The 26,250-nt window shown below is 46.2% G+C and overlaps 1 protein-coding gene across 2 annotated transcripts in view; it reads right to left on the reverse strand.

Moving 5' to 3' along the window:
* Positions 1 to 26,250, reverse strand: part of cpne4b (copine IVb) — a 55,216-nt gene continuing 28,966 nt past the window's right edge. For both annotated transcript variants that reach the window (XM_053491849.1, XM_053491850.1), the window contains 9 exons: positions 24,399 to 24,497; positions 16,844 to 16,930; positions 16,568 to 16,627; positions 16,030 to 16,163; positions 15,776 to 15,830; positions 13,831 to 13,882; positions 11,566 to 11,699; positions 10,952 to 11,188; positions 1 to 158 (listed from right to left, as the gene is read on the reverse strand). In XM_053491849.1, coding sequence (XP_053347824.1) covers positions 27 to 158; positions 10,952 to 11,188; positions 11,566 to 11,699; positions 13,831 to 13,882; positions 15,776 to 15,830; positions 16,030 to 16,163; positions 16,568 to 16,627; positions 16,844 to 16,930; positions 24,399 to 24,497 — 990 coding nt within the window. In that variant the 3' untranslated portion in view covers positions 1 to 26. The remainder of the gene's footprint in view (positions 159 to 10,951; positions 11,189 to 11,565; positions 11,700 to 13,830; positions 13,883 to 15,775; positions 15,831 to 16,029; positions 16,164 to 16,567; positions 16,628 to 16,843; positions 16,931 to 24,398; positions 24,498 to 26,250) is intronic.

Raw genomic sequence — 26,250 nt, forward strand, 5'->3', positions numbered from 1 at the left:
TGTGTGTGTGGTGTGTGTGTGTGTATTTAGGGACTGAAGGCTCTGGAAGACTCGTAGTCCGACAGACACTTGGGCTTGATGCCTTTGCTGTTGTAGTAATCCACCACCTGATTGGGCACCTCGGCCAGCACGCTTTTAGCCAGCGCTGCAGGAGACGCCTGTGGAAGTGACGAGAGCAGTGAAGAACTGAAACCTCACACTCGACATTGTTCTCAAGAAGGTGAAATGGGGTAGGTGGCGCTCTCATTTCGCTCTGTCTGCAGAACAGGTAGATTGAGACGCGATATGCGGCAGGAACAGGCTAAAAATAAAGGTGCGTGCATTGCGAAGTATGTGTGCAGGCACAGGCACACACACACACACACATACACGCACACATACAATTAGGAGTTCTGCAGTATTAATAAATTGTTTGATATGTGTGAGTTGACCTGAACCCTCCAGGCCTGTACACCACTACACACACACACACACACAAACACAAACACAAAATCCTGCTGCTTCGGGATTTTAAAGTTAGAAAAAAAGTCCCACCGACAAGAACTCACACCACTAAGTAGAGAACCACAAGAGGAAGTGGAGGAGTCGAGAGCAGGGATTATTCAGCACACGCGCTCGCTGATAAATGGGCTCGGACAAACCGAGGACGCACACTGTCTGCCTAAGTAGGTTTGCATCCAGAAAGTGCCATGGTGTGGTGGTTCTGCTTTTAATGACATGCCACATTCAATTAAACACAGATAAACACACCACAGCACTCTGATACACCAGAAAGCAGCACTGTCCTCCAGGGACAGAGGAAAACTCAGCAGCGTTTGTCACATGTCTGCGTCTGATTGTTTAAGTGGCTCGTTTGATTATAATCGTATAATAATTATGATTATTACTCTTAGGGGAAACACACGCTTATAAATCAGTTTACACACACACCCAGTTCGAGCAATGAGCCAGAGCCAGACCGTCGATTTGATTAGATTCTCGGGCATCGTGATTTTTAATTAGACTTAGCTGAACAGCACTAATGTTTATTGTCTGATTTGTTTCAAGCTGCTGTAGTTATATAAAATATTTAATAATCCCTGAAACGCTGTGTAAAGTGTGTAGGTGATTTCTGTCTTGTGTTATGACTGTCAATGAACAATAACCTGAAGTGACCAGAATACTTAGCTTTAGCGGTTAGCCCTTTTTAGCGTGGTTGGTAAACCCAAACGTGGAAGCCAGCGAGTAGGCAGGATAAACACGCGACTTGGTCTAAGGACTCGGAAGGGGAGCAAGGAAAAAAAACACAAATTTAACCCGCGTCCTATAACACACTCAAATCAGAAAGCAAAACCAAAGAAAGTAAGTACTCACGAATTGGTAGACGAACAGGGTGGACCGACATGGGCAAACTTAATGACTGAGCGATAAGTCGTGGTTTGTTTACTCCTCTTATACTTCCTGGTTCGGGCCGGAATCCAAGACCGTGTTTCAGGGCCGAAGCCTTCCCAATCAACCAGGTACTGGGTGCCTATGCTCCGAGAGCGCGACTCGAGGACCTGACGCACAGTGTAGGCGGGACCACCGTCGATGATGCAGGGGTGGAACCATGGGAGAGGTAGTGAAGGGTTTCAGTTGGGAGATGTGAAATACTGGATGGATCTGAAGCACCGCAGGCAGCTGGAGCCAGTAGGTGACTGGGTTTATCCGAAAGGTGATAGCGCTCCAGTTGTTGGTTGGCCTGCTCTGTCTGACCGGTAGTCTGTGGGTGGTATCCCGATGATAGACTGCAGGTGGAATCGATCAGACGGCAGAAAGCCTTCCAGAATTTGGCAGTAAACTGGGGCCCTCTGTCCGAGACGATGTCCTTGGGGAAGCAATGCAGTCGGACGACATGCTCTGGGACTTTAACAGTGCCAACCTCAAATGCGCAGCGCCGAACTTTTATTAGCACATCACCTGCCCCACCAGGGGCAAAAGGACACTGGATCATTGTTATACAACTGTCAAGGAGGGTTACAAGGCACAATCTTGTCCACCGTTTGGTAAATCCGACCACGCCGACATCTTCCTCATGCCAAAATACAAACAAAGGCTGAAACAGGAAGTTCCGGTTTAGAGGGAGGTCGCGCGCTAGCGGAAACTAGCTGAAACTAGCGGATGATACCGTGGAAAAAAAGACTATTCGAACGTTTCCCAACCAGAAGCCGTGGGTGGATAAAACCATTCGCGACGCTTTGAGATCTCGCACCGCTGCCTACAACACGGGACTCGCGTCGGGGGAACCATACAAGGCTGCGTCATACAGCGTCCGGAAGGCGGTGAAAGAGAAAACTAGAGTCACAACTCCAACAGAGTGACTCTAGGAGCCTGTGGCAGGGATTAAGGACAATTACGGATTATAAAACACCAACAACCGGTATGATGAACGCAGACGTGTCTCTGGCAGACGAGCTAAACACTTTCTACGCTCGCTTCGAGGCTGCAGCTAAAGACGCTAGCGATGCTAATGCTAGCGGCGCAAACGGCTGCAAACAAGGAAGTCACTGCCAGCGCGTTCATCATCACCGAGCACGACGTGAGGAGAGCCTTCAAGAGAGTGAACACCAGGAAAGCAGCAGGACCAGACGGCATCACAGGCCGTATTCTCAGAGCCTGCGCTGACCAGCTAGCACCTGTGTTCACTGAGATATTCAACATCTCTTTATCTCAGTCGGTGATCCCCACATGCTTCAAAGAGTCCATCATTGTTCCTGTCCCAAAGAAACCTCCTGCTTCCCTCACCTCAGTAGTGATGAAGTGCTTTGAGCGCCTGGTCAGAGACTTCATCATTTCTTCACTACCAGACACACTGGACCCACTACAGTTCGCTTATCGTCCAAACCATTCCACGGACGATGCAATCTGTCATCTCCTCCATACATCTCTCACTCACCTGGACACTCGGAGGGGGAATTATGTGAAAATGCTCTTCATCGACTACAGCTCTGTATTTAATACCATAATTCCCTCCACACTTACCACCAAGCTGGAGCACCTGGGACTCAGCTCATCCATGTGTCAGTGGATCTCCAATTTTCTGACTGGCAGACCACAGGCAGTAAAGATGGGCGGACATATCTCAGCCTCCCTCACTCTTAGCACTGGAGCCCCCCAGGGTTGTGTTCTGAGCCCCCTGCTGTACTCTCTGTACACCTATGACTGCGTGGCCACTACCAACTCCATCACCGTCATCAAGTTTGCTGACGACACTGTCGTGGTGGGCCTGATCACCAACAACGATGAGACGGCCTACCTGGAGGAGGTTGGAAATCTGGAGAACTGGTGCCAGAGAAACAATCTCCTCCTGAACGTCAGCAAGACAAAGGAGCTGATAGTGGACTTCAGTACAAAGCAGGTGAGGAACTACCAGACCCCCGTCATCAACAGGAGCCCAGTGGAGAGAGTGGACAGCTTCAGATACCTCGGTGTTCACATCACGCAGGACCTGTCATGGTCCTGTCACATCAACACCGTGGTGAAAAAGGCCCGGCAGCGTCTCTACCATCTCAGATGCTTGAGAGACTTTAGACTGCCCTCCAAGGTGCTCAGGAATTTCTACTCCTGCACCATAGAGAGCATCCTGACGGGAAACATCACGACCTGGTTTGGGAACAGCACCATGCAGGACAGACGAGCTCTACAGAGGGTAGTGCGATCAGCTGAGCCCATCATCCGCACCGAGCTCCCTGATCTGCACTCGATCTACAGCAAGCGGTGCTTGACCAAGGCCAGGAAGATCCTCAGCCACCCCAACAACGGACTGTTTACTCTGTTGCGGTCTGGGACGCGATTCCGCTCCCTGAAGGCCAACACAGGGAGCCTGAGGAGGAGCTTCTTCCCGCAGGCGATAAGGTCTCTCAACCACACCACTATGCAGAACTAACACAATCTTTTCACAATTGATCAATCAATCAATCTTTTTACGTCCATGGACACTATGGACAATTCCACGCACACCTACCTGCATATCTACACTACATGTTTACATTTACATCCTGGACCATTGCACAAAGACACTTAAATAACTTTGCACACCTACCTTTACATCTACATTACATGGTTATGTTTACATCTTGGACCAGTGCACAAAGACACTTTAATAACCTTTGCACAAAGTCACTTTGTTCTATGCATATTTGCACACCATCTTTCTTACAAAAATTTCTCAATTCCTTAAATGCTCTTGTACAGTACAGTATATTTCAATTTGTACAGTATATTTCTATTTTTCATGTACAGCATATTTCTATTTTTATTTTTAGTTCTATTTTTCCTAGTTTAATTTAATTTTTTCTATTTAATTTTTCTATCTTATTTCTTTTATTCATATTTATTTCTTATTATAAGCTTTAATTCTCTTTTAGGGTCACTGGCAGTCGTATAAGCATTTCACTACATTTCGTACTGTGTGTATGACTGTGTATGTGACAAATAAAATTTGAATTTGAATTTAATATCAGCTCGGCTGTACGTTTGGCTGATGGGAGTCCGGTGAGGGCTACCAGGTGCACGGCCTTAGAGAACCGATCGACGATGGTCATGATGGTATCTTTTCTTTCGGACACCAGCAGGCCCACAACAAAGTCGACCGCAATATGCGTCCAGGGTCGACGGGGAACTGGAAGGGGTTGAAGGTCTTCCAGCGTGGGTTGGTTAGTGTCTTTGGCCCTGGCGCACACTGGACACGCCTGGACGAACTCTTTGACGTCCCTAGCTATAGATGGCCACCAGAAGTCTCGCTGGAAGAACTGAAGGGTGCGTCTTGTGCCTGGATGTCCTGAGAGGGGGGAGGAGTGGCCCCACTGGAGAACCTCGGATCTCATGGTGTCGGGTACGTAGAGTCGCCTAGGCAGCACACCTGCCAGTTCGGTTTCTGTGGTCTGCGCCTGGCGGACCCTTGTTTCCAAGTCTAGTTGGAGTGGTGTGATGATCTTGGAAGAAGGAAAAACAGGCGCGGGCTCCACCCGGGAGGAATCCAGCTTGAGTTGCCGAGAGAGAGCATCAGCTTTGGTGTTTTTGGATCCTGGGCGGTATGAGAGATGGAAATTATAATTCTTAAAAAACAACGCCCACTGCGCCTGTAGGGGATTCAGCTGCTTCAGGTTCCTGATGGTGATAAAGTTTTGATGGTCTGTACAGATGGTGAATGTCTCTCTGGAGCCAGTGACGCTATTCCTCCAAAGCCCACTTTATGGCCAGCAGCTCGTGGTCCCCTAACCTGTATCGCTGCTGAATGGGTCAAATTTTTTGGAAAAGAAACTACATGGGTGTAGTTTGTGATCTGGACCTTGTTGGGAGAGAACAGCTCCAGCGCCCACATCTGAAGCATCCACCTCCACAACGAATGGTTTACTGACGTCAGGATGAAGAAGAATGGGAGCGGTAGTAAAACGGTGGCAAGGGCTCTGAAAGGCGAGATGGCAGAAGGGTTGAGGTGGAAAGGGAGAGATGAGGGATGGGTCAGGGCGGTTAGGGGGCGCAGCAACGGTACTGTAGTCCCGGATAAAGCGACGATAGAAGTTCGCAAACCCGAGAAACCGTTGAAGTTGTTTAAGGGTCTTGGGTAGGGGCCAATGAAGCTAGAGGCACAACCTCTAGCTTCTGCGGGTCAATGGGGTGAGATGAAAAAACCCAGGAAAGTGGTGTGCTTCAAATTCCCTAGGATAGGCTCCAGGCCTCCCTGTACAGGAAAACGCTATGAGAGCGAGTAAGATAAAGCAGACTGTATTTTTTGCAAAAACTAAATAAAATAAAACAATTACCATTTTAGAGCCTTTAACATTTGTAAATAATTAGTCAAAAAAAGGAGTAATTTCAAAAGTTGGAACTGATTTGGAATTGAAAACTGACCCATTCATTCATTCATTTATACTTTATAACAGTTATTTGCTACCCGATAGTGGAAGCGGAGACATGGGATAGACCCTGGACAGGGCGCCAATCCATCACAGGGCAAACACATGCAGATACACACACACACTTTCATAAATTACATGCAAGTTGAGAACGCCAATTAGCATAATCTGTATTTCTTTGGACTGTGGGAGGAAACCGGAGCACCCGTGAAAAACCCATCAAGCATGGGGAGATGATGCAAACGCCATGCACACAGACCCCGAGAGGTGAATCGAACCCAGACCGTTGAGGTGCAAGGTAACAGTGCCATTCCACTAATTTTTTAAAAACTATTTTATCAAAGATGTCTGCAGTCCTAAATCACTGATTATATAATTAATTTACAAGCTATTAATAGTGAGTAGCATGGCTATGGTCTAATTTATGTTATACTAATTAAACCAAAGCTAGGTAGTGTGATGGCGGGCTTTCAGCCATTGCTCACACATTAATTCTCGCTCAAACCAGTCATCCCGGGCACATGACCTGGAGCACAATAAACAGTGGTCATTCTCCCGTCACCAGTGACCTATAAAAAGGCCATGCCAACACCTTTCTTTGCTTACACGGTTACCTGTATTTTTAACTGGTGGAGAACGCAGGCACATGGAACAGAAAAATGAGCCCATAATGGTCCCACCAATGAATATCTGGGACAGCTTCTTAAAATTACCATTCAACAGCAAGCACTCCTAGAGTGCACAAGGTCTGCAGGCTTTGGCTTCTGTGACACCAGACACCACTGTTCGGCTCTGGAGGTGCCCCTCTCTGATTCATGCAATTCTACTGCTCTCTCGAAAATCAGAGAAAAGCTGGAAGCCGCTGCACATGATTCTGGCAAACTCCACAACATTTTCTCCTCACTACTCAACCCACCGACTCCTCCTGCCCCTTCCTCTCTGACTGCTGACGATTTTGCCACATTCTACGATGGGAAGATTGCAGCAATCCGCCAGTCCTTCGCTCCCAACCAAACTCCTACGGCAGAACCTCCGGACCTTCTCTTCCCTCCCTTAGCAGAATTCTCCAACCTGTCATCTGATGAGGTTCAGCAGATCATCTCGTCACCTAACCCCACCACCTGTTCATTAGACCCAATCCCTTCCGCAATGCTTCAGGCCATCTCACAAGACCTTCTTCCCTTCACCACAACCATCATCAACCATTCCATATCATCTGGTCATGTTCCTGCTGCTTTTAGGAAGGCAAGGGTTAGTCCCATCCTCAAGAAACCCTGCCTGGACCCATCAGAAGTTAACAATTATCGCCCGGTATCACTTCTCTCTTTTATTTCCAAAATTCTTGAAAGGACTGTTTATAACCAAATGTCTCTTTATCTCTCACAGAACAACCTTAATGATCCCAACCAATCTGGATTCAAAGTGGCACATTCTACAGAGACTGCCCTTCTGTCAGTCACTGAGAAGCTCCATGCTGCTAGATCTGCTAAACTATCATCTGTCCTCATCCTCCTGGACCTGTCAGCTGCATTTGACACGGTGAACCACAAGATTCTATTATCTATTCTTACAAGCCTTGGAATTTGTGGAACAGCGTGGCAATGGTTTTCTTCTTACCTAGAAGATAGGTCATATGAGGTAACATGGAGGGGATCTACATCTGCCCCACGTAGACGCTCTACTGGTGTCCCGCAGAGCTCAGTACTTGGTTCTCTTCTGTTCTCCCTCTATACACGGTCTCTTGGTAAGGTCATATCATTGCATGGGTTTTCATACCATTGTTATGCAGATGACACCCAACTTACTCTCTCCTTTCCTCCCTCTGACACTCAGGTTTCCACCTGGATCTCAGCATGTTTGGCAGACATCTCATCCTGGATGGCTGCTCATCAGCTAAAGCTCAATCTCAGTAAAACAGAACTGTTGTTTATCCCTTGTGACTCACACACCCCACACATCGCTAACCTTACTCGCTCTTGTAGATTTCTTCTTTACAATATCAGAAGAATTCGCCCATTTCTTTCTTCACAGGCTACTCAGGTGCTTGTTCAGTCCCTTGTTATTTCAAGACTGGACTACTGCAACTCACTCCTGGCAGGCCTGCCTCTGTCCACGATTCGTCCTTTGGAACTGATCCAGAATGCAGCAGCACATCTCGTTTTTAACCTTCCCAAGTTCTCCCACACCACACCACTCCTCCGCTCCCTGCACTGGCTTCCTATAGCTGCCCGCATTAAATTCAAAACGCTGATGCTTGCCTACAAAGCTAAAAATGGCCCAGCACCCACTTACCTCTCTGTTCTAACCACACCACGCACTGCACCACGTTCCCTCCGATCCTCCAGCACTGCTCGCCCCTTCCACCATCTTTCAGGGATCGAGGGCGGCATTCATCCAGGCTCTTTTTTGTTCTGGCACCTAGGTGGTGGAATGAACTTCCTCTAGATGTCCGCACAGCTGAGACTTTGACTATCTTTAAATGACGACTCAAGACGCATCTGTTTCTCCAGTACTTGAATTAGTCCGTCCCCCACCCCCAGTTGTGTTGGACTAATGGCACTTAGTTGTTAACCCAGTGTAAGTATGTATCCAATGATGTTAACTTTAAAGCACTTTTTGTAAGTCGCTCTGGATAAGAGCGTCTGCCAAATGCCTAAACTTGCCTTTTGAACTCCTCTTCGGCCAGTGGCCAAGCTGACGGCTGGAAGTGGCGAAAAAAGCCTGGGAGGAGCAGTCTTCAACCATACCGGTCATGCATTGAATATATTAAGGAATTACAGCAAAACATTAATAAAGTTTTCCCCATTGTCAAACAGCACATGCAAAAAGCGTAGATGGAGCAAAAGTGCACGTATGATCTGCCCGTGCAACCGTACAAATTTCCGGGCAGCGATCCTGTCCTGTCAGGATCTCAAGTTGTGGAAGGCGGACTCCCAAAAGTGTCACTTGTGGCTGACTGAGGTCAGTACCTGAACGCACCCTGCTAAAGCCGCAGGAGAATAAGATGGAGACAGTCGAGTCCTACCCACAACCCACAACAAAAAAACTGGTACATGCCTTTTTGGGGCTTGCTAATTATTATTGCCTTGTGGAAAAGGTGTGCTGGATGCACAAAGAAGATGCAGCATTCAAATAACCTCACCAGTTTCCCCGTCCTCCGGAAGCCTGATTTCATTTGCCCATTTCTGGTCCACACGGACTTGTCTCAGGCGTTTGATGGTGAAAAACATCTAAACTTTTACATGAGTAGGAAACTTGTCCGCAGAATGAAATTATGCGACAGTAGAGAGGAAGGCTCTTGCCATTAATTGGGCAATAGATGAGTTTGGTTACTACCTAGAAGGGTGGCACTTTACATTGCTAACAGACCATTGCTCCTTTACAATAGCTGGCAAAAGCTAAGAACACTAAGCCTTGAATTTGTTGGTTCCTCTTACTGCAAGTTTCCACACAATACAATCACGTTATGCCATGAAGAAGGCTTCCTGCCTTGCGCTCTCGTGTGCGCTTCACTGCCTCTGCCTGCCTCGTGCCACTTGCTCTGTACGTCTTTATCTTACCTGCTCGGTCCGGCTCACTGGGACCCAAAGGACTCTGCTTTTAATGAGCTATAAACCGTGGACCTGTGTCACTCACCTAGGCGCCACCAAAGCCACTGTTCTGCTACAGAGCATAACTCACTTAAGAATGCATATGTTTAACACTGTTTATGCTTGTGAAACCTGGTTCTTGTGTTTTCACTCCGTGTGTCAAACCCATTACACTAGTTAATTCTCAGCATTTCACAGGTGTAATTTACCTGCTTTATAGTTTACTTGACCTGGAAGGCATGCGTTTGGGGTTTAGTGGCCTTTACTAGCCCTGTTTCTCCTTATCTGTGTGTGTGTGTGTGTGTGTGCTTGCATGGATGCTACTAATGCTGGCTTTAGCCTGAACCATGCATGAGAGCCAATTTAAACTTAATAAACACACTGACCTGCTGCTGCAGAAACAATTGGGAGTGTCTTTGCGTTCATGTTAATTCTTATTAATAAATTTTTTTTGCTTGCGGTCACTTCAAGTGTTAGCTTATTAGCATTCTTAGCTGCACAGATACTGTACATAATATACCTGTGCTGAGGCGAAAGCTTAAACAATTATTTATTTTTTATGAAAACTTATTATTACTTAAAAAAGTTCTCTGCATATGATCATTTGAGTTACAAACTTTCAAAGATATAAACAACCATTTGCATGTTTTATCGCGGAAGTTAGATCACATATGTGGGTATTGTCACATGCATGCAGCGTGCATCCCAGGATGCCTGGATGCAAGCATAAAAGCAGCAGCGATGAAGCCACTGGCATGGTAGTATAGTGGTTAGCACTGTTGCCTTGCACTTCCAGGGTCTGGGTTTGATTCCCGGCCAGGCTCGATTCCCACCTCTGTGTGCATGGAGTTTGCATGTTTTCCCCGTGCTTGGTGGTTTCCTCCGGGTACTCTGGTTTCCTCCCACAGTCCAAAGATCTGTAGGTTAGGCTAATTGGCGTTCCCAAATTGCCCGTAGTGTGTGGGTGTGAGTATGTGTGTGTGCCCTGGGATGGATTGGCACCCTGTCCAGGGTGTACCCTGCCTCGTGCCCTAAGTCTCCTGGGATAGGCTCCGCCCCCACGACCCTAAATATAGGATAAAGCGGTATAGAAGATGAGTGAGTGAGTGTTCAACCATTGGCACAATTCTAATGAACAAGGACAAGATCATGGACCATGTTAGTTTAATACTGTGTATAGCCAATTGTGTTAGTTCCTGGTACCTACACAATGTTTGTTAAACTTACGCATAAACTGGACTTACTTTTGGAATGGAACTCATTCATATGTTGTGGAATTACTGTACTTATTTAATACTTACTATTAGTAGTATTTATATCACATAATAATTCTTTTCAGGTTATTTATTACTGCCCTGTCCCCTCTTTTTTCCATTTTTTTCCTGTGCACCATTATTAAAATTGATGCAAATATATTTGTTTAATAAACACACTTTAACCTTTTTCATTATTTCTCAGAAAGGAATTTGCAGTGCCTATACTCACATGTTTGAAGTTCCGGAAGGGGACGAACTGGACAATGTCTCTGAGGACAGGTTCTCCTTTAGGCGAGCGCAGGATGCCATCATCACCATCTAGCATCTGCATGTCACTGAAGTCGGCGTTGCCTATGCCTACGATGATAACGGACATGGGGAGGTGGGAGGCGTGGACGATGGCCTCCCGCGTGTCAGCCATGTCCGTTATAACACCATCTGTCAGGATCAGCAGAATGAAATATTCCTAGTGAGAGAAAAAGAGGAAGTGGATCGCAGTCAGTACTTTTTTATGCTCACTGGTTTTTATCCAGAAATTTAAGAACAACAGTTCAGTAGACAACGGAGGGAAAGGAAACCTCTCAAACTGATGAAGACAAGTACACAGAAACACAACTGCAATGTAGACAGAGAGGTACCCATGATAATATCACTCTGATTAGATTAATTAGTCTGATTACATCCTCTGAGATTGAGCAGTGGTTAAAATGGTTTTTGATTCCTATATGGTTTACAGTAATATTGAACTAAGACTAAATTGGTCATTATAATTGTCTTATTTCAACTCTAATGCTCTCTAGATAAAATGATAAAGTGAAACCATGAGAACAGATAGCTACACACCATGGCCTCCTTGGTGTGCATCTCCTCAGAAGCAGAGTTGGCTACTTTCTGGATGATCGGTGCGATGTTAGTGGGACCATAGAGCTGGATCTTAGGCAGACAGTTCTGATAGGCTTCCACGACACCTTGAATACCTGAAAAAAATGTCTCTTACAGGTGTAACTGTGCTTCTATGATCTGGGGATAACCTTCTGTAGATGATGAGATTTATTACGTATGCCAAGATCAGCTTGTTTCTGACACGCTCATGACACAGGGTCCAAAGGTCTGTGAGCGGGTTCACAGAGACACGCCTACTCACAGAGTTCTCCTGAGTAATGTGCCTAGTCTCTTTGATAGCCTGATAAATAGTCGGACTTAATCATTTAAGATCTTCGAAATAAGTGAATAAACAGAAAATACAGGTTTCAATAATTGTTTTGCTTATTGCTGTTGTGTAAACTGCTTTATCCTATATATAGGGTCGCGGGGGGCAGAGCCTATCTCAGGAGACTTTGGGATTTGGACTTTGACAATCCATTGTAGGGTACACACACACACACACACACTAAAGGCAATTTGGGAATGCCAATTAGTCTAATTTGCATGTCAACTGTGCGAGAAACCAGAGTACCAGGAGGAATCCCACCAAGCACCAGAAGAACATGCAAACTCCATGCATTAAACCTGGGCGGGAACCAAACCCGGACCGTGGAGGTGCAAGGGGACAGTGCTAACCACTAAGGTCACCTTCATTTAGTTTACTAAGGAATAAAGTTATAAAAAACAAACAAAGTAATTAATGAGAGAGAGAGAGAGAGAGAGAGCGAGAGAGCGGCACGTCTCAGTTCAGTGTGCACTCTTAGTCTAAGTTCTGCAAAGCACAAAGAATTCTCTCTCATAAATCCTCTGTAAGGGTGAACGTCCCGAGAGGATGTAAGTTTTATTTTTGTTTTCCAGAGGCCCGTACATTCTCGCACAGATGGCGGAGCTCTGTTTATTGTGTGTTTTCAGTTTTCTTTCGTTTCTTTTTGAGTTCATTAATTAATAATCCCACGCTATCTCCAAACGGAAAGGTCTTCCCGTGCGTATCATAAGCACTCTCACAACTTCCCCCTCTAAAGCCCTGCGTCAGGGCTCTTATAAGTGCAACATGTGTAAAATAAGAGCTGAATAAGCAAATAATTTAATAAATAAGGAAAATAAAGAGCCGGGTTTAGTAATGTACAACTCTATTTAAAAAGTAAAACTTAAAATGATATATACAGGAGCTGTTGGACCCGTATTGGTGCTAAACATGGTATCAGTGCTAAAAAGTCTCTCACCTCTGGGTAAAAAAAAATAATTTTCAGTTAGGATCATATAACAGCATGTTTTATAATATTTAATGTTTCTTATCGCCCGATCTATGCTTGTTTTTTTGTAAATATGCGTACACATTTATATTTTTATCAGATAAAAAAGAAACATGTTTGCTAAATACAGTTTCATGCCCTTTTATGTTTTAGTGTCTGTAATTTTTTTTAATTAAAATCTTTTAATGATCTTAACTGTCTTTCAGACGAAACTTTTCATGCCACAGGCTGTGCCGAGTCCCCGCGTGAGTCATGCGACCTTTACAAAACCTCTTTATTTCAATAACTGAGATGATCTTCAGCGCATGTCTTCTGTGTGGAATTTTACATTTAGCTCGAGCATGTGAAATCATTGGGTATGACAGATATACAATAGAGAAACTCAGGAGGGCCTTTGTCATGGCACCTAGGTGAGTTACTGAGCAATAACACACAGAGCAGTGTAGCGCCAACCAGCTAATGGGTGCCAGCGGGTGGCATGGAGTTCCACGGTGTTCTGACAAAAGGCTGTAATAAAACCACACAGAGTGAGAGAGGAGAGATCAGGAGTGTATCGTGTACCTGTAAGCTACCTGTAAGCTCGTCTGGTCTACATGTAGGCTGAGAGCAGAACGAGTGGAGGAGAAGAAGGAGAGAGGTGTCTGATTATTATCTGCTTAGCATCAACAGTGAGCGTGTTTTATCACCCACGGTGATAAAACAAGTTAGGAGCGGGTAAAATGGTACAAACAAGGCGTTCAAATGTCTGAGAGAAATCAGATCTCTATATCACTGGGTGTGTGATACCGAGCAGCTACACCAGTGTGTGACATGTTCACTTCACACTTAGAGATTAGTGTGGAATCCTAACATCTTACATCAACTAGCATTCGACTCAGGAGGCTTTCACACACACACACACACACACACACACACACACACACGCACTTACCAGCACACTCCGGGTTGTCCTCATCAAAGTTTACAGCAAAATCATGAGAGACCTGAAAAGGAAAAAAAAATTGCATAAATGACTCAATGTAATTCAAAAAAGAAGAAATATAAGTAGAAATAACATCACCTCTGAGGAACATTTTCACTGGACTTACAGAGACTCAGTGTACATCGTGTTGATCTGTTATTGATCAAATCTAGAGCTAAGACTGTAAACCCCCAATCCTCCATGCAGAGAACATTACAACTCTCTGAACCACTCCGTAAAGTCTTCCAGCACGTCCCTGAGACTCTCACCACGGTTAAGGTCAGGGACTAAGGGACTAATGATCTGAGACCTAGAATATCTCGTGTGTCATCAGGGAATTTAATCTCCATAGATGTGATTCTCTGGTGAATCAGTACTTTCAGGTGGTCAGCTGTCTTCATTTTATTGCCCCATAACGTTACTGAGTCTATACCTGAGTAACTGATCAACCCCAGATCATAACACTGTCTCCAGAGGCTTGTACAGTGGACACTATGCATGATGGGAGCATCGCTTCATGTCCTTCCCTTCTTACCTTGACACGCCCATCACTCTGGAATAGGGTCAGTCTTAACTCATCAGGTCACATGACCTTTTTTATCACTCTAAAGTCCAGTCTGTAAGGGTTAACCTCTAGAGGGCGCCTAACGCCCAAGGACTACGTTTGTTTAAGTTGTAGTTTAATGAATGTGAACTTCATTTCCCATAAGGCACCTCGGGCAGGTGAAGAGAGCATGCACCTGAACCGAGGAGACTGATTAGCGGAACCTTATAAACAACCTGTTTTAGTTCTGTTTGGCGTGTAGCATTTGTTATGGTTGTTTGGTAATGATTTGTGTGTTTCTACAAGTAAAGTGCTCTAGAAGAAGTTCATTGAAGTTTTTTGTGTTGATTTTCATTAAAATAAACATCTTGAATCGTCTACTCTGCCTCCTGTATTTATGCCACATAAACCCAAGACACGCCATCGAGACACAGTCTTTCTGCTTCCTAGCAAATTTAAATGTTTTTGTTTCTGATGAGTCTCACTAACAAGTGGTTTTCTTATGGACACACAGCTGTTTAGTCCCAATCCTCATATCATAGTGTGTGTTTGTGTGTAAATGCTCTTACTTTCACTATTAAATAAAATCAGCTCTATTTTAACTGTTGATTTTTTTTACCCTGCGTTCTCAGTGATCCCATTTCTTAGTTGCGCTTCCTCCTCCTCCGTTAACTCCGTAAAGTTAAGGGTTCAGTTTATTCTTTCGATATTTAATAACTGGTCATAACCCAGTCCCATGGATTTGATTAAACCGGCCACAGAGCCAGACTTAGACTTATTGGCAGAACATATGCATGATTTTTAACCATTAAAAAACAAGTGCTTATTCAGTGTTTAACAGAAATACACATGGGCACATGGGCGGACATATAATTTGCAAGACAGAGACAAGAATTAAACACACACACACACACACACACACACACACACTATGTACATCACATATGCAGAATGTGTTTATTCAGTTCCTGAGAGTGATCTGTGCTGCTGTCGAGCCAGTGGACAGTCTAATAAATGATCCTCAAAATGTCCAGCTGATGCACTGCAAACTCCCACATCCACCAGAGTCACTAACTGGTTGTCATGGCTACGTATCATTTACACAACCCCTATTATGAAGTCCTCATCCAATATTTGTTGTGCAGATTTGAGACAGAGTGAGTCTAAACCAGGTCTTTCATTGACTCTGTCATGTCTCATGACTTTGTCCTGTGTGGACGTCTTCTGCCTGACCCTGTAGCTTTCTGTCTGAGATTATTAAGCGTTATTTTGGCTTACAAGTGGCAAGGAATTATAGGTTTTTACACATTTTACACTATTTTGAGACAGGGCTGTGTGACTGGTCTGCGGGTGGAGGAGGAGACGGCTTACCTTGAAGTCAGGTGGGATCTGTGCTCCGAAGCCGAATGCTGGAAACATTTTATCACTGGAATTACAGGAGGGAGGATTAAAGGCTGAAGATAGCGAGATTAATAAGATACGGTGTGAGAAATGTGCGGATGTGTGACATTGGTAAGGGTCGAGTATAATTGGCTTAGTGCTTGAGTGATACACTTGAGTGTGTGTGTGTGTGTGTGTGTGGGTGTGTGTGTGTGTGCGTGTGTGTGTGTTATAAGCAGAGTTACCTGTCGTAATCCTGACAGATCTCCCCCACAGCCACCAGGGCCTTGAGGTACTCATTGGGCTGGTACGGGTGGATGTAGTGAAGGGAACAGCTGTTACGCGGGTCGCCGTTTGACGCGGTAAAATCAATCGCCACCTACAGACAAGTACAGGCAATGAAAACCCCGCGGCACAGCAGCTTCCACATCTGGACTGGATGTACTGGACGGGTGTCTGTGTGTTCAACGCAAAAGCTTACTGTTTAGCTAGAGTATTTATCTTAATAATAAACTGTTTTTATACAAATAAACGACCATTATGTCACATAAAAGTGTGAATCAACACTGAACTATAAATCACAGAATGCATCATAATCTACAAACATGGCCACCAGGAACTACACCTCAACACACACTTTTATTATTAATCTGAATTCTTTAACTGAGGAGTTTACAGTTGTTTTGTGTTGAACTCATTGATTAGTATTTTTTCGTGCTGCTGCTGGATGAAGTTGATTAGGATCTGAACGTTTCTGAGATCTGAGAGCCTCGAGTCACTTACTGTAAACTGGATCTGACATCCTCCCATTATGTAATCCAGGAAGGAGTGCATCTTTATCACCTGCAAGCAAACAAAGTAAGAGTTACAGAAAAATACAGCGATCTCCGGAGACACGGGAGGAATGTTCCCTAAGTATTCGGGTTTCTATACAGTTTCCCCATGAGCAAGTATAGCCAGTGTGTCCGTGCGACAAAGGACATGATAAACACACACACACACACACACACACACACACACACACACACACACACATACACACACACACAGCTTCTTCACCTTACACTGAGTCAGCATCACCACACCAGAGTTCCTGTAATTCTTCTTTTTCACTTGGTACTTGGGGTTGATGCATTCCCACTGAAGCTGCAGGTGAGGAACAACACAAAGATAAGAACCAACACAGTCGTGTCTCATTAGACTGGTGTGTGAGTTTAGACTTTACATCCTGGTACTGTGTAAAATAAGACAGTGCTTAGGACTAAAAGACATCTAAAGACATCCGTTTGTTTCTGGATTGTAAACTTTCTGACCAATCAGAGACCACCATGCAGGCAGGGACCCGTTCTCCATCCAACCTCGAGCACTCGCTCCTCTTCTTTGTGGGACCATTCACACGTTAGACAGCACCATGAGTGTGTGTGTGTGTGTGTGTGTGTGTGGATGAGTGTGCATGTGTGTGTGGATGAGTGTTTGGATAAGTGTGTGTGTTTGTGTGTGTGTGTGTGTGTGTGTGTGTGTGTGTGTGTGTGTGTGTGTTTGGATAAGTGTGTGTGTGTGTGTGTGTGTGTGTGTGTGTGTGTGTGTGTGTGCGTGGATGAGTGTGTGTGGATGAGTGAGTGTTTGTGAATGAGTGTGTGTGTGTGTGTGTGTGTGTGTGTGTGTGTGTCTGTGTGGATGAGTGAGTGTGTGTGGATGAGTGTGTGTGAATGAGTGTGTGTGTGTGTGGATGAGTGTTTGGATAAGTGTGTGTGTGTGTGTGTGTGTTTGGATAAGTGTGTGTGTGTGCGTGGATGAGTGTGTGTGGATGAGTGAGTGTTTGTGGATGAGTGTGTGTGTGTGTGTGTGTGTGTGTGTGGATGAGTGTATGTGTGTGGATGTGTGTGTGTGTGTGTGTGTGTGTGTGAGAGAGAGAGTGAGTGTGTGTGGACACAACTGCCATCATGCGATCTCTTACAGTCAGGATGCTGATTTCTGGCCGTGCAGATGTTGCAGTGAGTGGTTCCCTTTCAGTCGATTCACTCGGTACAACACATATAGTATGGGATATCACGCCCTCTCGTGTCCTGGCTGAAGCCACCTTTATTCACGCCGTAAAGGCAGGCAAACCTGTGGTGACGTAGGTGTAGCCCCGCCTACACCTATAAACCATCGTCGCCACGGTTGACCCTCAGTTCTTACGCTCTTCACCTCGCTGTGAACACCTTTTCTGTAGAGTTTTCTAGGTGCTGCTAGTAAACTCTATGTTTTACGTTACAAGACTGCGCTTAAAATCAGCTTAACTGCTCTTGTTGGCGTTAGCGACAACAGCCTCATTTTGGTGAGTCGTCTACCCGCGGGGCGCTGACTTTTAAGTTCTCTGTCAGTCAGAACATTAGCGACATCTCAGTTAGTTGGCTTCTGTTTAGCTGTGCTAACAGCGCTAGCTAGTATGAGCATGGAAGCTAATGTAGCTAAGAAGAGGTCCGCTGTTCGCCCCTGTCCTCAGGAGTGCGGTTTCTCCTTGCATGAGAAGGACCAGCACGAAGCGTGCCCCGTCTGTCTGGGGATTCTCCATGCTAGGAGAGCTCTAGCTGAGCCAGAGTCATGTGCGCTTTGTCGCCAGCTCCGGCGTTCAACGCTGGAAAGACGGGTCACGTTCGTGGAAAGGACCCTGGGGAGAAATACAGTCGCTCAGCAGGACCCCCTCCTTTCCGAATCAGCAGTCCCAGCTTCGCCTGTGTCTGCTGACGAGGAATTTCCGTCAGAAGTCCCCGCACTTAGCTGGGCGGACCAGATGGAGTATCTCGAGGGGTCGGAGGACCGTGGGCTCTCCTACAGCGCTGGCCAGCAGCCAGGCACCGAGCAGCATGCTTTCGAGGACGATGACGTGCTCGACATCGGCCTAGAGATACAGGGCTTGTCGGAGGACGAGCATGAAATTTTGCCGCCTGCTCAGAGCTCCGCTGCTACTGCGTAGCTGGAGGTGGAGTGGCCCTCCCCGCAGCCGGCTCAGAAACCGTCAAGGTTCGCGGGATTTTTTCTTCCTCCTGAACCGACAACAGTTAAGAACTGCTTGCCCATGTTTCCCGACTTTGTCGGCGAGTTAACGTCGCCATGGAGCAAGCCGCTGTCGACCCGTGTATCAGTGCCCGGTTACGGACAATATTTGGAATTAGACGGAGCTGAGAAGGCAGGACTAGTTAGCCCACCGCCAATGGAGCCATCTTTGGCTGCTTATTTGGCACCCTCGCATAATCATGGAGTGTCTGGCCCTACTCTCCTTCCGTCTAAACATTGTAGATTCTCCTCTGCCCAGCTGGAGAAGATTTACCGCGCTCAAGCGGGCACTGCTCGTGCGCTCAACTCCGCTACGCTGCTTCAAACAAATCAGGCAATGTGTTTGGCAGAGCTCGGCTCACTGGTGCCTCAGGAAAGCCCGTTCTGTGCGCTGCTTAACGAGGTCAGGACAGCGACAGACTACATTTTGCGTATGTCTCGTTGTGCGGCTCTTTCCCTCGGGAGAGGGATGGCGAGCGCAGTGGTAGCACAGAGGCATTTATGGCTCACGCTCTCTGACATTCCAGATAGAGACAGGGCTGTCTACTTGGACGAACCGCTGTCTGCTGAGGGTTTGTTCGGCCAGTCACTCGATGCCATTCAGGCAAAGTTTGACTTCAGAAAGAAACAGGCCGAAGCGTTGCGAGACATCATTCCGCGACGAGAGGTGAAGCCCAAACAGGCTCGAAGTATGACCACTCCGCGACCACCTCATAAGAGACCACCGCCGGCAGCTAGCTCGAGCTCTCGACCGGTGAAGCAACAGCCTCCCAGGCAAAACCCACGGCAGTTGGCCTGGGGTATGGGCCCCCCACCAGGCGTCCGAAAGGATTCAGCGACTAGGAGGAAGAATCCTCACTCCTCCTAGCTCAGATTTTAAAGAGAGAGGAGCTCTGGCAGCAGGGAGACACTGTTTCTCCTCTCTCAATGCCGCCCAAGAGGCCGCTACGTTATGTTCAGGAAATCAGTCCCAAACGGCGCTGCACTTCCCTAACACAGTCTCCCAAGCACAATCCCCCGCCCTCACGCACAAGTGTTTATGTTCGAGTTATGAACCCCAGTTGGGGCGTGTTAAAAAGTTCTCAGGGACTTACAGCAAGTACCCTCGATGTTTACAGTGTGATTGCCCCAAAAATGGTGCATTTTGTAAACCATGTGAATGTTACATTATTAAAACCAATAAAGAGTTTTCCTGTTTACAATGTTGCAAAACAAAACAGCCCAGTGCCATCGATGAGGCTGCACTCTGGCGGAACGCCAGGGGGCAGCAGACCCCTTTCAGAAATCAATGCGGGCCGGTTGGCGTCCCACGTTCTCGAATGGCGCGCATGCGCAGTCTCGACATGGGTGCAAAACACAGTCGCTATGGGATACCGACTACAGTTTCGCATAAAGCCACCGCGCTTCTCTTCCATAATCAACACCGAGGTGTCGGACACCGCCGCAGTGGTGCTTCGGGAAGAGATAAATTCTCTTCTGAGCAAAAGGGCGATTCAAGTGGTGCCTCCTTCGGAAGCGAACTCAGGTTGGTACAGCCGGTATTTTGTCGTTCCGAAGAGGGGGGGAGGACTGCGTCCTATTTTGGATCTGAGAATATTGAACACGTTTCTAAGAACGTACAAGTTCAAAATGCTTACCCTGAGGCAACTGCTAAATGCAATAGGCCCGGGAGATTGGTTCACTACGATCGATCTCACAGATGCTTATTTTCATATAGCGATCTTTCCGCGCCACAGAAAGTTTCTGAGGTTTGCATTCGAGGGCGTGGCCTACGAGTACCTAGTGCTGCCGTTCGGCCTGTCACTAGCTCCCCGAACGTTCACGAAGTGCGCCAAGGCGGCGCTGTTTCCTCTTCGGGAAAAAGGCATTCGCATATTAGCCTATTTAGACGACTGGGCACTAATAGCGAGCTCAAGCGAGCAGGCAGAGAAACAGACAGCACTAGTTCTGTCTCAAATTCAGACTTTAGGGTTCTCAGTAAATATGCAGAAAAGCTCACTGACTCCGAGTCAACAGTGTTCATTCCTGGGTCTGGAGATATGCTCCGTTACCAGCCGAGCACGTCTCTCAGAGCACAGAATAGCCGCGTTTCAGCGCTGCCTTGCTCTGTTTCAGTTGCAACACAAACTTCGTTTCCGAGTGTTTTTACAACTAATGGGAATGATGGCGTCTATGATCACTGTGGTGCCTCTCGGGCTGTTGAACATGCGTGCGTTTCAGCGCTGGGTGCGCTCTCACCGCCTATGTGCGGCGCGCCACCTCAACAGGAGGCTGACGGTGACACCGTCATGCATGTCAGCCCTTCTGCCCTGGAGGGAACCCAGGCTATTACATCAGGGCTCTCCGATAGGCAGGGTATCGTTTCGCAAAGTGGTGTCAACAGATGCCTCCCTCAGCGGCTGGGGCGCTCTGTGCGACGGCTCCGCGGTCAGGGGGGCGTGGTCACAGGAACAACGCAGGCTTCACATCAACTATTTGGAGCTGTTAGCAGTGTTCTTAGCCCTGAGACATTTTCGTCTGGCTCTAACAGGCCATCATGTTCTGATCAGGACAGACAATACAACAGTGGTGTCGTATATAAACAGACAAGGGGGGACTCGTTCACTTCCCCTGCTGAAACTATCTCATTCTCTATTGCTATGGTCCAGTGTTCATCTTCTGTCACTCAGGGCCACTCACATTCCAGGGCACCTGAATTTGGGGGCGGACCTTCTATCCAGAGGGGGCCCGCTTGTGAGGGAATGGAGATTACACCCATGGGTGGTAGCTCAGATCTGGGAGCGCTTCGGCAGGGCAGCAGTGGATCTTTTTGCATCCAAAGAAAATGCTCACTGCCCACTATTCTTCTCCATAACAGATCGCAATGCCCCACTGGGGATCGATGCGCTGGCACACTCATGGCCCCCAGCTCTATTGTATGCTTTCCCTCCGGTAGAACTGATTCTGCCTGTCACAGAGAGGGTACGTCAGCAGGGCCTGTCACTAATCCTGGTGGCACCTCATTGGCCGGCGAAGTTGTGGTACGCAGAGATAGTCAGCCTGCTAGCAGCAGAACCATGGAAACTTCCTCTCCTCAGGGACCTTCTGTCTCAGGCAGGGGGAGAGGTAGTGCACCCGCGTCCCGAGCTGTGGAACTTGCACGCTTACCTGTTGAAAGGTCCAATTTGTTAGCAAAAGGGCTTCCCCCGAATGTGATTGAGACAATCCAAAGTGCTCGGGCCTCGTCTACTAGAGGTTTATATGCTTACAAGTGGCGAGCATTTGAGCAATGGTGTCAAGAACATAATGTTCTTCCATTTCAGTGCTCCATGGTGGAGATTTTGTCTTTTCTACAAGAACTATTAGAGAAAGGCCTTTCCTTCTCTACTATTAAAGTGTACTTGGCGGCTATATCAGCCTGTCATGTTGGTTTTGACGGAGTGTCACCAGGGGCTCATCCGCTGGCAGTACGATTTTTAAAGGGAGTGCGACGTCTGCGACCCACTACGAGGTCCAGTGTTCCGTCTTGGGATTTATTGTTAGTGCTTAAGGCCCTCTGTGGTCCTCCTTTTGAGCCAGTTGAGTCTATAGATATGAAAATTCTTTCATATAAGACGGCACTTCTTCTTGCTTTAGCGTCTGCTAAACGAGTGGGCGATCTCCACGCTTTGTCCGTGCATCCATCCTGTACGCAGTTTGCTGCTAATGGGTTAAAGGTTACTCTACGGCCGAACGCGGCCTATGTACCGAAGGTCGTCTCCACTGATTATAGCTCTATGGTCTTTGACCTTTATAGCTTTTTTCCTCCTCCTTTTGCTTCTGATGAGCAGAGAAAATTGCATAATTCGTGCCCCGTACGTGCACTACGGGTGTACATGGACCGTACAGTAGATATGCGCTTATGTGATCAACTGTTTATCTGCTTTGCCAGTCCAGTAAAGGGTAAAGCGCTGTCTAAACAGCGGCTTTCCCATTGGATTGTGGAGGCTATTACACTAGCTTATAGTAGCAAGAGTGTCCCATTCCCTTTGGGTGTGAAAGCACATTCAACGAGAGCTATGGCAACATCATGGGCTCTGTTCAAAGGAATGTCTGTGGGTGAGATTTGCGCGGCAGCCAGTTGGTCCTCACCACACACTTTTGTCCGGTTCTACCGACTTGATATAACGGCCCCCTCGGTGGCTCATTGTGTCCTCTCTGCGGGGTCCATGATGCAGTAGAGTAGCTATCAGGGTTCTTGTGACTAACTTTGATAGATACTCGGCGGGGCGTGAATATATGTCCCATACTATATGTGTTGTACCGAGTGAATCGACTGAAAGGGAACGAATGGTTATGACTATAACCTCTGTTCCCTGAAGGAGAGGAACGAGGTACAACACATTGCTGCCCCGCCTCATAGTTACGCTCGGCGAAGAGCGGCTATCGAACTGAGGGTTAACCGTGGCGACGATGGTTTATAGGTGTAGGCGGGGCTACACCTACGTCACCACAGGTTTGCCTGCCTTTACGGCGTGAATAAAGGTGGCTTCAGCCAGGACACGAGAGGGCGTGATATCCCATACTATATGTGTTGTACCTCGTTCCTCTCCTTCAGGGAACAGAGGTTATAGTCATAACCATTCGTTTTCTCATGGACACACAGCTGTTTAGTCCCAATCCTCATCACATTGTGTGTGTGTGTGTGTGTGTGTGTGTGTGTGTGTAGCTGAGTAGATATCACTCAGACAGCACAGTCATCCTCTGGTCTCTACCTGACCAGTGTGTGAGTCTGTTCCCATTGTAGCCTCATATGATCAAAAGTATGTGCACCCCAGGTTGGCCGTGACACCTATTTATTCCTCCTGTTTGCTGTTATAATATGCCCTTCACTCTTCTAGGAAGGCTGTGTATACTGTGTGTGTGTGTGTGTGTGTGTGTGTGTGTGTGTGTGTCTGTGTGTGTCTGTGTGTGTGTCTGTGTGTGTCTGTGTGGCTGGGGATTTGTGGCTAGAGAGCTCAGTGAGTAGCTCAGATGAGGCTGCTTCGATAAAAAAGTAATCAACATACAGTCAATATTAAGTTCCACTAATTAATTAATAAGACAAATATTTCCAGAGCATCACAGATATGAATAAATGAAATGTAAATAACTAACACAGCAGAAAGTGATATGATTATTAGAATAAAATTCTTCCTGCTTCATCTGAGTGTCACAGGGGCATCACATCACCCAAAACCAGTCACATATTTGATATAATAATGGCTGGATTTTACATTGAACGTAAGTTATTGCATGTCTGTGCACTCGTTTGGTTCAAATGAGAGAAGAATCTGCTTCATCACCCCCAGAGAGTAACAAGAGTCTTCCACAGGAGCTCTCTCTCTCTCTCTCTTTCTCTTTCTCTCTTTCATGAAAGGCAACACCGGTGAAAAGCTATACATTCATGCACTACAGTATCATAATTTTTTCAGCTGTGGTAACACACACACACACACACACACACACACTTGCAGAAACACGAAAGCTACTTCTCAACACAACCCTTAAAGAACAAAGTCAGAAATTGATGTGTGTGTGTGCATGTGTGTTACCCTACCTGTCCAGTACCACTAACCTGTTTTCCATCCATAGCTGTCTTCAACTCTTTGAAAGTCGTCTGAAATTCTCCAATAAAGTCGTGCTTACCGTTTGAGTCCCAGTCCCAAACTGTACACTAAAGAAGAGAAGAGGAGATAAAAAGCCAAACCCTACTTTGATAATGCAGGTGATAATCTGGGGGAGATCAGCGCAGCTTTAAAATGCTATACCGTACAGAGTATATAGAGTGTGGTGTATAGAGTATGTATAGGTGACGCAATGTGGAAACACAACTTAAGTAATTTAATTATTAATTTAGTTTTTTCTTAGTAGGGTGTTGTATATAGGGTATAGTAGATAGATTGTAGTAAGGTGTAGTGCGTAGGGTGTAGTGAATAGGGTACAGTAAATAGAGTACAGTAAATAGAGTGTAGTAAGGTGTAGTGCGTAGGGTTTAGTGAATAAGGTGTAGTGAGTAGGGTTTGGTGAATAGGGTGTAGTAAGGTGTAGTGAATAGGGTGTAGTAAATAGGGTTTAGTAAATAGGGTGTAGTGAGTAGGGTTTGATGAATAGGATGTAGTGAGTAGGGTGTGGTACGTAGGGTTTAGTGAATAGGGTTTAGCAAATAAGGTGTAGTGAACAGGGTTTAGTGAGTAGGGTGTAGTGACTAGAGCGTAGTAAGGTGTAGTGAGTAGGGTGTAGTGAGTAGGGTGTAGTGAATGGAGTTTAGTAAATAGGCTGTAGTGAGTGGGGTGTAGTGAGTAGGGTGTAGTGAATAGGGTGTCGTGAGTAGGGTTTGGTAAATAGGGTTTAGTGAATAGGGTGTAGTAAATAGGCTGTAGTGAGTGGGGTGTAGTGAGTAGGGTGTAGTGAATAGGCTGTAGTGAGTAGGGTTTGGTGAATAGGGTGTAGTGAATAGGGTGTAGTGAATGGGGTTTAGTAAATAGGCTGTAGTGACTGGGGTGTAGTGAGTAGGGTGTAGTGAATAGGGTGTAGTGAGTATGGTTTGGTGAATAGGGTGTAGTGAATAGGGTGTAGTGAGTAGGGTGTAGTGAATGGTGTTCAGTAAATAGGCTGTAGTGAGTGGGGTGTGGTGAGTAGGGTGTAGTGAATAGGGTGTAGTGAATAGGGTCTAGTAAGGTGTAGTAAATGGGGTGTAGTGAGTTGGGTGTAGTGAATAGGGTGTAGTGAATAGGGTGTAGTAAGGTGTAGTGAATGGGGTGTAGTGAGTAAAGTTTGGTGAATAGGGTGTAGTGAGTAGGGTGTAGTCAATGGGGTTTAGTAAATAGGCTGTAGTGACTGGGGTGTAGTGAGTAGGGTGTAGTGAATAGGGTGTAGTGAGTATGGTTTGGTGAATAGGGTGTAGTGAATAGGGTATAATGAGTAGGGTGTAGTGAATGGGGTTTAGTAAATAGGCTGTAGTGAGTGGGGTGTGGTAAGTAGGGTGTAGTGAATAGGGTGTAGTGAGTAGGGTTTGGTTAATAGGGTGTAGTGAATAGGGTATAATGAGTAGGGTGTAGTGAATGGGGTTTAGTAAATAGGCTGTAGTGAGTGGGGTGTGGTAAGTAGGGTGTAGTGAATAGGGTGTAGTGAGTAGGGTTTGGTTAATAGGGTGTAGTGAATAGGGTATAATGAGTAGGGTGTAGTGAATGGGGTTTAGTAAATAGGCTGTAGTGAGTGGGGTGTAGTGAACAGGGTTTAGTAAGTAAGGTGTAGTGTTTAGTTATTGAGAACTATGATGTTTTCATTATAATTTATATATTTTAATCTTATTTGACGAAAATGCTGACCGTATTTACATAAACAATCTGATCTTCATAATTTAAAGCTATTCCTTCACACTTTGATTTTTTTATTTTTTTATTTTATTTTGTAAACTAGCTTGGTGA

The sequence above is a fragment of the Clarias gariepinus genome, chromosome 3, assembly GCF_024256425.1.
Source record: "Clarias gariepinus isolate MV-2021 ecotype Netherlands chromosome 3, CGAR_prim_01v2, whole genome shotgun sequence".
In the NCBI taxonomy this organism is placed as follows: Eukaryota; Metazoa; Chordata; class Actinopteri; order Siluriformes; family Clariidae; genus Clarias; species Clarias gariepinus.